Source organism: Nerophis lumbriciformis, linkage group LG07 (genome assembly GCF_033978685.3).
Source record: "Nerophis lumbriciformis linkage group LG07, RoL_Nlum_v2.1, whole genome shotgun sequence".
Lineage (NCBI taxonomy): Eukaryota > Metazoa > Chordata > Actinopteri > Syngnathiformes > Syngnathidae > Nerophis > Nerophis lumbriciformis.
This window is the reverse complement of record NC_084554.2, coordinates 23,650,263-23,665,000: the sequence shown is the minus strand read 5'-3', so window position 1 is coordinate 23,665,000 and position 14,738 is coordinate 23,650,263. Positions and strand designations below refer to the sequence as shown.

The window sequence follows — 14,738 nt, the reverse complement described above, 5'->3', positions numbered from 1 at the left end:
GCTTATAACTCTTGTTATGGTGAAACAAACAAGTACTGTACACCCACACTCCCCAATCAATGTGTGCTTATTCTACTGTCATGTATTCACAATGTTAATTTATGGATATTAATCTTGAAATTATGTTACTAGATTACAGAAATGCTAATAAAAACTGTAATGATATAGTTAACAGACAGAACGTTACAGGAATGAACACTTTATCCCATGCTTGTGCTACATCACACATCTCGTTGTGCAACATATGAATGTTTAAGAGAACTAAATGTGAAATCTGAATGGTACAACTTATTTCCATAGACCCCCATTTAGACATACAATGCTAGTTAAAGGGGCTGTTTGCAACATTTACACAGAAAGGGCGCCAACTTTTCAATGTATTTTACACAGTATATCCTGCCCTCTCATGGCTTCTCATACTTAATGACGTAATTATGTACGTACGTAACATGCACGCGCATTACCTTTAGGTGTTGTTAGCAATTTGGATAGCTGTCATTGAATGTATATTCTATCATAACAACAACATCACTGTGTATTGTTCGCTGCTTCTCTTGGACTGCTTTTGAATGTGTGCACGTGCTCCCTGCGTGTACGTGTTGATGAGACTAGGTGACTGACCGCCATGAACACCAATCATTTTATTCGGGCCGGTAAAAAATGTTGTTACATAAACTTTGTAATTGTGAAAAATGTAGACAATTATCAAACAAATATGATCTGTTAAACCATTAATGGTAACATAAGGTGGTGTTCTTGTTATATTTTTTGCTTTGAAAATGTTACTTTGAGGAAGTTGCAAACAGCACCTTTAATAGTTAATGAAACAAATATTTTCAATGTAAGTGGGCCACGATTCAAGACGTTAAAAATAATCTGATTGGAAATAACTGCTGTCAGTAGATTATAATAATAAGACATTTAACTTGTTATGATGTTAGGTTTGGGACAGATATGGCCCGGTGTGTACGTCTGATGTTGCTCACATATATACATCTATTTATTTATATCTGCACATTATTGCTCTTTTATCCTGCACTACAACGAGCTAATGCAACGAAATTTCGTTCTTATCTGTACTGTAAATTTCAAATTTGAATGACAATAAAAAGAAGTCTAAGTCTAAGTGGTCCACTGAATGCTCAAAGAGTTTGTGTGTTTGCTCAGACACATAAACAATTAGGGGTAACATTGACTACTAGTAAAACTAAAGAATTTGAACAAATTACAGATAAGCTTCAGTACCCCCCGCGACCCTGAGAGGGAGAAGCGGTAGAAAATGGATGGATGAACTACTGACTGCTTTTAAAGTAAACAAGATACAGCAACACCTTACTGTACTTATATGAATCACATTATGAAAAACATTTGTAACTGCCAAAAAGGAGAGTACTTGGAGTATGGGGCTTCGAGGAACACCTCAAGGCAGCAAGGTTAAAATGTCAACGCAAGAATCTGCCAATGTATTTACAGTGGTCCAAGTTCCTCTATCCAACAGGAGCACTCTAGTGCAGTGGTTCTCAAACTTTTTTCACCAAGTACCACCTCAGGAAAAAAAAAAAAAGCTTTCCAAGTACCACCATAATGACCAACATTAAATTACAGTAGCGTAGTATGCCTAAGTATTCATTAAAACAAGGCAGAGGTTTTAGTTAACAAGTATATTTAAACATTTTGGCCACCGTACACACAGTTTGAACAGTTACACTGTATTTAAATATAGGTAAATAATAAACTGGCGTGGCGAAGTTGGTAGAGTGGCCGTACCAGCAATCGGAGGGTTGCTGGTTACTGGGGTTCAATCCCCACCTTCTACCATCCTAGTCACGTCCGTTGTGTCTTTGGGCAAGACACTTCACCCCTTGCTCCTGATGGCTGCTGGTTAGCGCCTTGCATGGCAGCTCCCGCCATCTGTGTGTGAATGGGTGAATGTGGAAATACTGTCAAAGCGCTTTGAGTACCTTGAAGGTAGAAAAGCGCTATACAAGTATAACCCATTTATTTATCATTTACTTTAATCAAGTGATTCTTATATGGTGCCCGTGTACCACTGCTCTAGTGTTTTTAGGAATTTGCTTCAAAAATGTTTGTTTCCCAAGTAAGTTTTGACCTCGGGGGCTGGAATGAATCATGCCATTCCCGGGCCGGGCTGGGCCGGGCCGCCAGTTGAATAGCACTGGTGTCCAAAGTGCTTGGAGTTCTCCACCAAACTAATCCAGCCATGCCTTTGTAATTGTCTTAACATACGTTTGGATGGTTAAGAAATTGAATTCAGGAGGTCCAGCACAACACGATTAGCTAATGAAATGATTAAGAGGTGTATCTTCACACTTGTATCCACATAGTGTTCAGTACGTCTTGTTTAGGTGAATTAATTTAATTAATTAACCGATGCTTTTTATAGCTGCTATTATCTCTGGTGCTTCTGCAACTCTGCAGAACTGTGTGGGACTGCACTTGCTGTAAATTAAATGTTTTCATGGCTCACTGAATGTAGCAGGGTAATTTTCTCTTTCCTCTGTCACTTCCCAGCGCTCCGGTACGGCTAATTAAGCATTCAAAGGAGGGGAATGCGACGAATTAACGGGCAACTTTGACACAATTTCACGCGGAGCTAATTCTGCCTCATTTTATCTTGTTTATTTGTTTTAATTGGTCCGGATGAAACAAATAAATCTATGCACTTTGTTTCCTTGAAGATAAAACAGCATATTCTTTCTCACTGCGCTTTCTGATGGTGATCGTGTCTTTGCTCTTCCTCCCTGCAGGTTTCTCCAGGTGCATCCTGCCTCGGTGGAGGATGAGAGGCTGCTGGCGTACGTCGTTGCATTTTTGAACGCCTACTTCAAACACACGCGCGCATCTGACCCCGAGGACAAGGACCTGCGTTGGATACTGCAGCTGCTTCTCAACGAGGTATTTTTTTACTGTAGCAGAAAAGGACAGCAAAGCAGCAATATGTGTCTTTATAATGTGTCTACATCTTTCCTGACATATACTGTATCAATGTGTGTGTGCACATCTCTGTTAGGAAAATCCGGTTAGGCTCCTCTCTTCAACACAGATGGGGACGTAGTTGTTATCAAAGCAAAAATAAATCCCATGTAACATATCACCTTCTCATAAAACAACAATATCATCACGTGTTCCACCTCAAACCTGCAGCAGTAACCAAGTTGTTTTCATATTTTTACCATGGAGACATCTCAGCATTGCCTTCTCATTAATGTGTGTTTTTGTGTAAACAATAATCCCCCCCCTCCCCGCCCCTTTGGGACCTGCCACAGACTCAGATTGAACGCCTGGTGGTGGTGAAATGCGCCACTCTGACTTTTCTGTAATTACACAATGAAATCTGGTTCTTCTACAGCTATTCTCCTACTACTCATGTCGACATTCTCGAAAAGAGGCATGGTCAAATATATTGATCCATTTAACACTTTTTTAGGTCAATGATCCCATACAAGTTTCAACCTAAACAATGATAATATCACACATTTTCATTTAACAATATATTTTATCTAGTGTGTAGGAGTGCAGATATTTATAATAACAGTTTCTAAATATTCAAAACATCTCTAATTACCATGTTGAGGAGTTATATACCACTGCAATGCAAATTGGAACTACAAATTAGAACTCTGCCAAGGCTGAGCAATTCTGACTTGGTTTAACATCAAACTCTACCGAATTCTTTATCTTTTCATTTTATTTTATTATTATTTTACTTTAAATATGTGTGGCTTACTTTCTTTACTGTTGATGCATTATTCCCATTAAATAAAACAATAAAATCAAAGCAATAAACAAACAACAAAAATCAATAGGGTAAAAATCCTGGAATTAAATTAGTGTTTTTTTCTGTCTTGTTCTGATTCAACACAAAGGTAAGTATGATAATATAAAATATAAATATGTTTGTATTTTTGTTCATCTATTACACATACCGTACTACATATAGCTAGATTAGGTACCCATGACAGTGTCAATTATATACTACTCGTATTCAACCTTTGATAGGCATTAGCATGTTAGATCTCATATTTTATCATGATTTATCTGAATCAGGTTTTCAGAAAGCACCAGAAGTCTTCCGGGAATGCAGCAGTATACAAAAAATAAAGAAAAACATATTTTTTTTAAGGATTCAAGAAACGTTGTCATACAAGCACGCATGAGATGGCATGGAGTTCAGTACCCGAGGTCCCAGATTTAGCTCAATGAGTACCACATGTATGATAGTATGTACATAATGACGTAAATAAAATAGGATGTACAAAGAGTAGGTTACAAATAGCATAGGTTAATGGGAATAGATTGTCGATAGAACGAATAAGTTGGGATCCTGTTGTGCAAATAGAATGTAAAACAAAGATGACAAATCAAACAAAATAAAAGCCCAGTCCAGCACTTGCTATGCTAACTCGTGTTTGACAAAATAAACAGTTGGTTCTACCAGTAAGTGAGTAAACCAGGGGTGGTCGTTAAAAGATTTCATTGTTTATTTGCAGAATTGGCAACTATGCAAATGAGCAAAAAATAAATATGTTTCGGAATACAAAAACATTCAGTCTTTCAGGACACAATCATATATTTGCTTACAGATAATAGATTTTTGATGACTTTGCATGTGGTGCCACCAGCAGGTCAATGTAGTGAATTGGGCACAAATACTGTACAAGTAAATGTATTTGCTCATTTTTTTTTAAGGAAACCATGTCCCTTCTTAATATGCTGCCTGGTGTGGAGACTGCACATACAGGGCAGAACCCAGTGGAGTCTGAGGAAGTAAAGAATCACGTTAGCCAGAAACTGCAGAAGGAGCTCTCCTGCTTTTTTAAAAACATGCTCAATCACTTGACACACACACCTGACAGGTAAACTTGAAGTCCCAATAACCTTGTTTTTTGCATCATATCTCCCTCTTCAAGCCTATCCTCAGTGGTCTCTTGCTCTTCCTGCTCTCGCCTGTCTGTCCTTCCAGGCTATGCTTGGCATTAGTAGGCCCCTTCAAGAGCCAGCTGGCATTGCGCTTGCTTCAGAGCCTGCGGGTGTCTGATGCCCCGTGTTTCTATGGCCTTCCCAGCCTGGGGAGGACTCTGCAGGGCATGATCAGCCTGACAGCCCAACCTGGTTGGAGTTTGCACTGCCCTGACCTGTCGCCCGCCTCCATCTGCGCCAAGTATCTCAGCGGCCTGTTAGAGGTGCGTGGGAACGTATATTCACAAGCCTGTTCATTAGGTACAGCATCGCAATTGAATATGATTCAATGATTCTTCCTTTACAAAGATAATACTGCTCAGTTTTGATTGTGTTGATACACAATTTCGCCAATATTTTGCCCCTCATAGTCAGCTCAATAAGCTAACCATAATATTACACACAGCTTTTTGTATGATGCATGTACAACTTCAGTGTCATCTACTAAAACATACATGTAAAGCAAATGTTGTCAGTTAAATTTTGTGGAAAAAACTTTTTTAAACATATTCAAATGTGTTGCTGTACCTAATGTTGTGGCCAGTGTGTAACTCTAGCATGAATTGAGAGTTGTGTGCACATGCGTGTGTAAGTTTGGGTTTTTTGTGCGGCATGACCACCCAGTCTCATCTAAAGCATGCATTATTAATATCATAAACATAATTTTTAATAATAGAGTGTGCTTCAGAACCTACTGTTGTGCCCATGGTGTGAGTCTAGCATGAACTGAAGGTTATGAGTCTACACACTGTGTTTCTGTGTGTGTTTTGCCAGATTAGCTTGTCTCTCATAAGAGATTAGAACATTTAAGGAGCTGAATGAGTTTTGTGAGGAGCTAATTAAAACAAAGATATTCACGGGACTTGAAATAGTTAAAAAAAATGTAATGATTAGAAATGGCACATTGCAGAGATACTGATGAGATTAATCAAGCCTGCTCGCTCCATCTGTTCAGTTGTTCCACTGCCCATTTAAATGATAACATGGAGCGGACCAGCTTGCACAGCAGCCATGCGTCCGAGCCTTTTGTCTTTCAGAGTAAAACCCCCTGCAGAATTAACTATCATGTTAACAGGACAGCTTTTTCCGTGCTCACCGTGAACTTGAATTAAGATCACACAAAGAGTGGAGGTTGTCTTCTTTTCAGCTGAAGCCCCTTGCGAGAATCGCAAACCTCCCAGTTGTTGGACACAACTCTCTGCACGTTCGTCCTGGCTCTGAAGGGCCCTAAAGCTTGCACAGAACACCGAGCTGTTCGTTCTTCATCTGCTCTTTAGTGCAGTCCCACATTCTGATGGCACATCAGAGCAGAGTAATTAGTCCCGGCTGTATTAATGCCTGCCTTTTGGCTTCGTGATGGGCATACGGTAACCTTCCAGCTGTGAGATGTGTGCTTTTTGGTGTTTTAACTGTCAAAACACAACGGGAGCATGCAATGTCCACTAGTCTATCTGACATGCTGTCTTCTGCACAGGTGATCTCATCATTTTATGTGCAGTGGGGAGGCAACTCCATGTCCTTCATGGGGAAAGGTGTGACTAAGAATGCCGTAATATGTTTGCTTCACTTGTCTCATGAGATGATGGCTGAGAGTAAGGAAAAGGTAAGCAGTGTTTGCATATGTGGTGAATAGGGACAGAAAGCAATACAGAGTAAATATTTAAAGGCACCATATTATTTTATTCTTAAACTATTCAAACAAGTCTTAGAGGTCCCACAATAGTATATTGGAAATGCCTACAATCCAGCCTTGATGCTGGAATATAGACAGTTTCAAATTGCTTTTAGTAAGTCTTACTCATTGGGAACACTTTTTTATGTATATGTGTGTCTAGCTTTAATGCTAATGAGTCAGTTTGACCACCCCTGTCTTCAGCAGCATGTGTGTTGCTCCAAGAAGCCCTATTGTACACGTTATCAACTTTATTAATATACAGTGAAACGTCAATTTATGAACTTAATTAGTTATTGAACAAGGTTAGTAAATAAAAAAGTCAAATGTCAAAACAACAACTAAGTGAACTGTAATTACCGGTATATCCAACCGCCCTGCCGACACGCACACACACTGTCACTAGCCTTATGGTGCACTCAAAGTTTGAATCACACAACTCCATAAGTTTAATAGCCAAGTCACTACAATGATTAGGAATAAAAAAAATAAAGGCCATTTACCTTGTCGGGTAATCTTCTTGGTTCGCAATGGAAGGGAGGGGGAGAGAAAGTAGGCAGTGTCGACAACATTGTGGATGCTTCCTGAAGGTTTCAAACCACACGTCGCTTGTCCATTGATATCTTTGGATTTATATTTAGCTGGCAAAATTTTGAAAACACTGTAAAAAGCACACCAAGTAGCATTGAGCGCTCTAGCAACAGCAGCGCTGCTGACTGAGCTGACAAGCAATGTGCTTGATTGATTGATTGATCATGTGATTGATCAACCAGCCCACATTGGCTGTGCTGCCAGGCACATTATTGCTATTTAGCAAGGCACACAATGTGTGGCTGAAACGTTTGTACACTAAGACAAGGTTCGAACATCAAAGCATATTTTTATTAGGTCAACGGAACACAGATAGACAGACAACATTCAAATCAAATCAAATCAAATCAAATCAACTTTATTTATCAAACTCACATTCACACACTAGGGCCAATTTAGTGTTGCCAACCAACCTATCCCTAGGTGCATGTCTTTGGCGGTGGGAACCCACACAGTCACGGGTCACGCATGCAAACTCCACACAGAAAGACCCCGAGCCCGGGATCGAACTCAGGACCTTAATGCAGCTGAGATAGGCGCCAGCACCCCCCGCTACCCGGAAAGGACCAAGCGGTAGAAAATGGATGGGTTCGTAAATCAAAAGTTCGTACAACAAGGGGTTTATAAATCGAGGGTACACTGTGATTCCGAACTTATAGATAGTTCTTTGAGGTTTGTAACTTCACTCTTATCACATTTAAAAAAACAACAAAAAACACATTCTATGTATTGTTGGTCTAAATTAGGCATTTCCAAACATAAAAAGTGCTAAATGAACTAAAAGTATCAGTACCACAGTCGTATTGGCCATTAGATGAGACCAAACTAATCAAAGAGTGTTGTTTAGTATCGTGGCAAACGGAAAGGTGTCTATGTCCACAGAGCTGTCATAAACGTATTTAAAAGTGTTTTTACACTGAATATTGGATTTATAATGAACAATTCTTACTTTTCAGAAATTATTTTACCACGGTCAGACCCAGAACCAATTAACAGCTAAAGATTTACTGTATCACATACAACAACGTAACATGAAGGAGTGATAGAAGACACAAACGTTAGCAACACTAGCATTGCTATGTGAGCTACAGTGCTAACATTACACTCACATTCATCTACATCATGCTCGGTTAGGCTATGTGCCAAAGAAAAACTACATTTTAAAATGCAAACCTTTAAGATGTGTAGTGAAGCCTTTCATTTTTTTTCTTCTGTATACACAAGTTGGGATCATGGAGCTTGAGGCGGTATCGTGTCCATAAGGAAGGTTGTTTTTTGTTCATGATGTTATAAAACCCAGAACTACAAATGCATTTGAGCGCTTTTCCTCTAAAAAGTGGAGCAAACAAATGAGGAAAATTATGAATTTTTCTCACATTTGGTGCTCATAAACAGGCTCTCAGGACACCTATTACTGTTATAGCATCTTTAAACAATTTTTCATAACAGGGGACCTTTAAGCATATGTTTAATGTAGTTAGGACTCAGAGGTATGACTCAATATTCATATCACGGTATAAAATTAATCTCTTCATGTTAACGGTATATATAACGTGGTATAAATGTCACAGTGTACAATTTATAATGGAAGTGTTTCTTAATGGGTTTTGTAGTCTTTTAGCGAAGCTTAATTGATTTATAAAACAACAACAAATAAGCAAAGATATCATTAAATTTTTTGGAGAATGCCGCTATTCCGCCCACAAAGTCCTTTAAATATAATTAATTGATTAATGTATTATACCTAGGATTAATTTTGGAAATGTTGACAAATCTCTTTAAAACTGGCTTAAATGCATATCCTCTGAAATATGCCACCAACTGGAGGTCACCCTTGGGCAAGGTGTAGCACCCGAATGCCCCCCCCCATCAGGGTTACGATACCCCCCATGAAAACAACTATGAGAAGATGCGTTACCCGGCCCGGAGGAAGCCCGAGGCCCTCCTCTGGAGCTAGGTCCGGAGGCAGGGCTCGTCAGTGAGCGCCTAGTGGCCGGGCTATCCACGGCGCCCGGCCAGGCACAGCCCGAAGAAGCTAGAAATTAAGAATGAAGCTAGAGATGAAACAAAAATTTAGCTGTTTGGCCACAGTACCCAGCAATATGTTTGGAGGAGAAAAGGTGAGGCATTTAATCTCAGGAACATGCCTACCTTCAAGCATGGTGGTGGTAGTATTATGCTCTGGGCCTGTTTTGCTGCCAATGGAACTGGTGCTTTAAATGGGACAATGAAAAAGGACGATTACCTCCAAATTCTTCAAGACAACCTAAAATTATCAGCCCGGAGGTTGGGTCTTGGGCGCAGTTGGGTGTTCCAACAGGAAAATTACCCCAAACACACGTCAAAAGTGGTAAAGGAATGGCTAAATCAGGCTAGAATTAAGGTTTTAGAATGGCTTTCCCAAAGTCCTGACTTAAACGTGTGGAGAAGAAACAAGTCCATGTCAGAAAACCAACTAATTTAGCTGAACTGCACCAATTTTGTCAAGAGGAGTGGTCAAAAATTCAACCAGAAGCTTGTGGATGGCTACCAAAAGCGCCTTATTACAGTGAAACTTACCAAGGGACATGTAACTAAATATTAACATTGCTGTATGTATACTTTTGACCCAGCATATTTGGTCACATTTTCAGTAGACTCATAATAAATTCATAAAAGAACCAAACTTCATGAATGTTTTTTGTGACCAACAAGTCTGTGCTCCAATCACTCTATCACAACAAAATAAGAGTTGTAGAAAGTATTGGAAACTCAAGACAGCCATGACATTATGTTATTTACAAGTGTATGTAAACTTTTGACCACAACTGTATATTCCTATAAATATTTAAGCTGCAATGTGGTGGAAAAGCTTCAGAAGTGTTCTCGAAAGTGCTTGAATTTAACCTTGGTTAAGATGTATGAACAATGTAAGCACTGTTATTGATATTCAGTGGGGAACAAGCCTGCACATTATTAAAACATTTACACAACGCAACTAAATGTTTCTCTTCTGTCTGGAGTAGGACATCATTTCCTTGTGGTCTTTGGGGAACGACAGCACCGTGGAAGAAGGAAACGCCTCTCAGCTGGGCTTGTCTTGGCTTATCCCGCTCTGGGTGGACAGGGATCAAGAGGTACGGCCGTCTCATGTCTCATTAAAAAAAAATACTTTTAGCATCCCCTACTTCATAGACAACTGACATTTTCAGTATTCAAATCACTTGTCAGCGTTCATTTTTCCTAGCATGAACTCTTTCTGTCACAAAGTGATCATTTCTAGACATTTTTGTGGAACTAAACTAAAACCCCAAAAGACGATCACGAGGAGTTAGATATTGACAGCAAGTCTCACTCTGTGTCCAAAAACAAGCTTCCCTGCACACAACATAGTGTCATAATTACTTTAACTGGCTACATTTAATATAATGAAGATATATATTTTAGTTTTTGCTGTCCTTCCTTCCAATTTTTTGCCCCAGGTGAGGTTTGCCAGTTTGGGTTTAGGCGCCACGCTGTCATCCGTGGCGAGTGGGTTCCAGGCTTTGTGCACCAGCTGCCAGAACATCAGCGGAGGCCTGTGGGGCACGTTGCTCAACATCCTGCTCGATCAGCACGAGTGCAGCATGGTCCGAAGAGAGGTGCGCTGCTCCAATCTGATATTTTCTCACATTTACGGGAGTTTATAAACCTAAAATAACGTCTTGGACTTGCAACTGTAATTGCAAATTAATGTAATACTAGCAAATGAGATAATAAATAAAAATAATAATAAAACAAGACAACTGAACAGCAGTTATCATAATCAGCTAATTTTTAAATGTTGCAATAAAAAAATAGATTTTTATTATCAAAAACAATTCATATTTATTAACACACACAAAAGTACCGAAAATTGGTCCCTTTGAGTGCCGGTATCGATTTCCAGGTACTGGGAATTGGTACCGTATCGGTTCATATGTGAACAGTACAGTACCCATCCCTAATAGCAATCTGCAGATTTATAAATGACCCCACCGTATGAAATCAAACATTCTCCTTAGATGATTAATAATTCCAGCAGTGTTTGAACATCAATGCCGCATTATTATTATGTTATAAAAGTCCTCAACTTTTATTTTTTTTGGAACCAATAAAAACTGGGGAAAATAATAGCTTACCTGTACTTAAAATGTCACACATTTGTTATTTTATTGAGTTGAGCGATGCTGCTGCTATTGTGTGTCATTTGACTATTTGAGTAATCTGATTTGCTGCTTATGAACTGTCCATGTTAATATGATTAAATGTTTCTGTCATTTTGGAAAACTCCATTACAGTAACCAGGGGGGAGCATCAAGTAATTTTTATTTGTGTGGCACAGTAACTCCAGATTCAAAACCTACTATGAGAAAGGGTCATGTGTTAGCTGATACAAGCAGACAGAGGGCGCTGTTGCTGATCCTTTCAAACTTGCTAAAGTGTGTGCGTCCTTTTCTTTTCAACCCTCTTCTGTGGGTTTTTGTGTGTCCAGGCTGCGTTTATCCTGCAGAACCTGCTGGTCATGCCCATGCCTGCCAATGCAGAGGAGGCCAAGGACTCCCACTGGCAGGTCAGCAGCTCTGCCAGCTAGTTAAAAAGCTTTTATGGACCATGAACTGTTTTCTCTCTTGTTGACCCTTATTTTTTATTTTTTGTCTCACTCCTTTCCTCTTTCCTGCGCGCAAACCTTTTTTCCGCTAATTCCTACTTTTGTTGAGCTCCGCAGGATTCAAAGCTTGGAGACTTGCTCGAATTGAAGCTCTCAGGGCTCTCAGCATTTCCAATAAAGATAAACATTTCTGTGAGAACATCAATAGCATCTTATTGGATATTCCTTCAATATGCTGTGCTTATCTCCCTGACAGCACCCTTGTGTCCATGACGAGGTGTCTGGTGTGTCGGTGTTTGGTCTTCCTGCCCTCCAGGCCCTGCTTTACCACTGTCAGTATTTCCAGCACATGGCCGTATCCGCCTCCGCTTGTTATAGAGGCAGGTACGCCTTTCACCTTCAACGACCTGGTGGCGGTGCTGACAGTCGACTTGGGCCTCAGGAGAGTACTTCAGTTGGTAGGTTTCACTCCTATGTGAGTGTACATGTCTGAAGTATATATATTTTTTAACATTTTAATGTTGGGGATTTTTTTTATTACATTATATCGAAGGACAACACTCTACAAATTAAACTTGAATACGCTTTAGAATAGTCAGTGTACAGGTTGAGCTACTGTACAGTATGTCCACTGAAAGGCCCATTATACAGCCACTGAACCCTATAAACGGCTGGCAACACCACGCAACATAATTGTGTCATGGTCTGGGGCTGCATAATTGCTGCCAGCAATAGTGAACTATGGTTAATTAAAGGTAACATTAATTACAGTGGAACCTTGATTTAAGAAGAAAGGCCGAATAAAATTATACTTTGGTGTACGAACCTTGTCTCAGTTTACGGATGTTTTATCAAGCCATTGTATGCTTTGCAGCGCAGCCATTTTGTGCTTGGCAGCACAGCCATTGTGGGCGGGCTGATCGATCTTATGTGCTCATTCAATCAGCCCAACAATGCTGTCGTTAGCTACTGTGCGAGTGAGTTTGTTGTGTGCTTTTCAGGTGGGGGTTTTATTTTTAACCTTTTTACAGCATTTTTCTAGTTGTGCTAGCTCAATATAAATCTAAAGAAATCAATGGATAATAGATGTGTGGTTTGAAACATTCATGAAGTATCCATAGCGTTGCTGACACTGCCTCCCCCCTCTCTACCGCTGCATGCCAAGAAGATTAAAAAAGTAGATTTTATCCACAAGGCAAGTGAGAGTGTGCGTGCATGTCGGCAGGGCAGCTACGAGTGAGGACAGTTCAGCCAGCCGTGGTATATTGTGTTCAAAGTGTATAAAGTTTTACTAATATGGACTTTTGTCATGGCTAGAACTCATTATTCATGTTTACATTGTTTCTTATGGAGAAATTTGCTTCAAGATATGAACTTTTCTTTTCACTGTGTTTATTGAAGAACCAATTAGGCAACACTAAATTGGCCCTAGTGTGTGAATGTGAGTGTGAATGTTGTCTGTCTTGTCCAGGGCGTACCCCGCCTTCCGCCCGATTGTAGCTGAGATAGGCTCCAGCACCCCCCGCGACCCCGAAAGGGAATAAGCGGTAGAAAATGGATGGATGGAATTAAGTTTGTAAATCGAGGTTCCACTGTAATTAATTTCACCTTCAATTAACCATAGTTCACTATTGCTGGCAGCACTCATGCAGCTCCAGACTACTACTTGCGTGGTGTTGCCAGCTGTTTATAGGGTTCAGTGGCTGTATAATGGGTCTTTCAGTGGACATACTGTACAGTAGCTCAACCTGTACACTGACCACTCTAAAGCGTATTGAAGTTTAATTTGTAGAGTATTGTCCCTTGATATACTGTAATAAAAAAAGCAGTAAATCTTTACTATGTTACATGCTGTACACTGACTTCTCTAAAAGCAATGTTTCTGTTCCATAGTTATGCACTTTGAAAAGGTTCTTGCTTCAACATGAGTGGCATATTCACTTCATACTGTGTGTTAAATATGTCACTTTTAAAAGCTGTAAAGTGACAAATGTTCTCTTTTTGCTCGTTCAGTTTCAGAGAATTCCCTGCACTTTTGGAGAAGCGCCACAACAGCAGCAGCAGCAGCAGCACCGCTGACTGCCAACTCCAGCAGACCGTCCAGCTCCTTGTCCACGTCAAGCACCTTGGTTAGCTTAGGCTTTCACATTGACATTTTCCTGCAAATAAAAACATTTTGAGCTAAAATCCATGGTGTTTGTGACAGATAAGAGGTTCGGGGTCTCAGACGTCCAGGGCTGCATCCCCTATGAGCTTTACAGGCGATGCTCCTGCTAACAGGCTAATGGCGCAAGGTACTACTCAGTGCACAAAATGGCAACTATTGACTAAGACTTGAAATATTTTTTTGGTAGAAGGTTGTTTGAATTGCAAGTTGTAGCTTGTTATTATATGCCTGTGGTACCCATAGTTGCCTTGCCATCCCACGTCTGACACCAAAATGGCAAGATTGTCACAAAATGTATTGAGCTCTGCATTAACGTCTCTTAGGCCAGAGCAACACGGACACCAGCGACTCCGTTGCAACGCTAGTTTCCAAACAAGGCCAGCCTTCGACCACGCAGCCCGTAGCCATGGTCACCCCTGATCTCCTGGTGGCCCACTGCGGCCTGCTGATGAACTTGCTTGCCATTCTGCCAGATTTTACCCTGACAGCCATTCGACAGAACCAGCTACTGCAAGCACTGGCGAGGTACAGTAGGAAACTATATGATTGATTCCTCCTGAATCATTATGGTTAAAAATAATTTTTCTGCTTCCAGCTTGGTGGCAATTGGGCCCATTGAGAAATGTCTCAGTGAACTAAGGGTACCCAACATCCTTCCTGGAGAGAGAGAGGACATAAAGAGTCAGGTGACACAGCAGCAGTGTGCAGATTATGGTATT

The 14,738-nt window shown here is 40.2% G+C and overlaps 1 protein-coding gene across 1 annotated transcript in view; it reads left to right on the top strand.

Moving 5' to 3' along the window:
- The window catches only part of rttn (rotatin), a 91,415-nt gene that overhangs the window by 53,969 nt on the left and 22,708 nt on the right, over positions 1 to 14,738 (top strand). The window contains exons 26-37 of the mRNA XM_061965622.2: positions 2,769 to 2,916; positions 4,711 to 4,877; positions 4,985 to 5,204; positions 6,455 to 6,583; positions 10,249 to 10,359; positions 10,705 to 10,863; positions 11,736 to 11,813; positions 12,109 to 12,310; positions 13,866 to 13,981; positions 14,059 to 14,146; positions 14,343 to 14,544; positions 14,615 to 14,705. Of these exons, the coding sequence (XP_061821606.2) occupies positions 2,769 to 2,916; positions 4,711 to 4,877; positions 4,985 to 5,204; positions 6,455 to 6,583; positions 10,249 to 10,359; positions 10,705 to 10,863; positions 11,736 to 11,813; positions 12,109 to 12,310; positions 13,866 to 13,981; positions 14,059 to 14,146; positions 14,343 to 14,544; positions 14,615 to 14,705 (1,711 nt within the window). The remainder of the gene's footprint in view (positions 1 to 2,768; positions 2,917 to 4,710; positions 4,878 to 4,984; positions 5,205 to 6,454; positions 6,584 to 10,248; positions 10,360 to 10,704; positions 10,864 to 11,735; positions 11,814 to 12,108; positions 12,311 to 13,865; positions 13,982 to 14,058; positions 14,147 to 14,342; positions 14,545 to 14,614; positions 14,706 to 14,738) is intronic.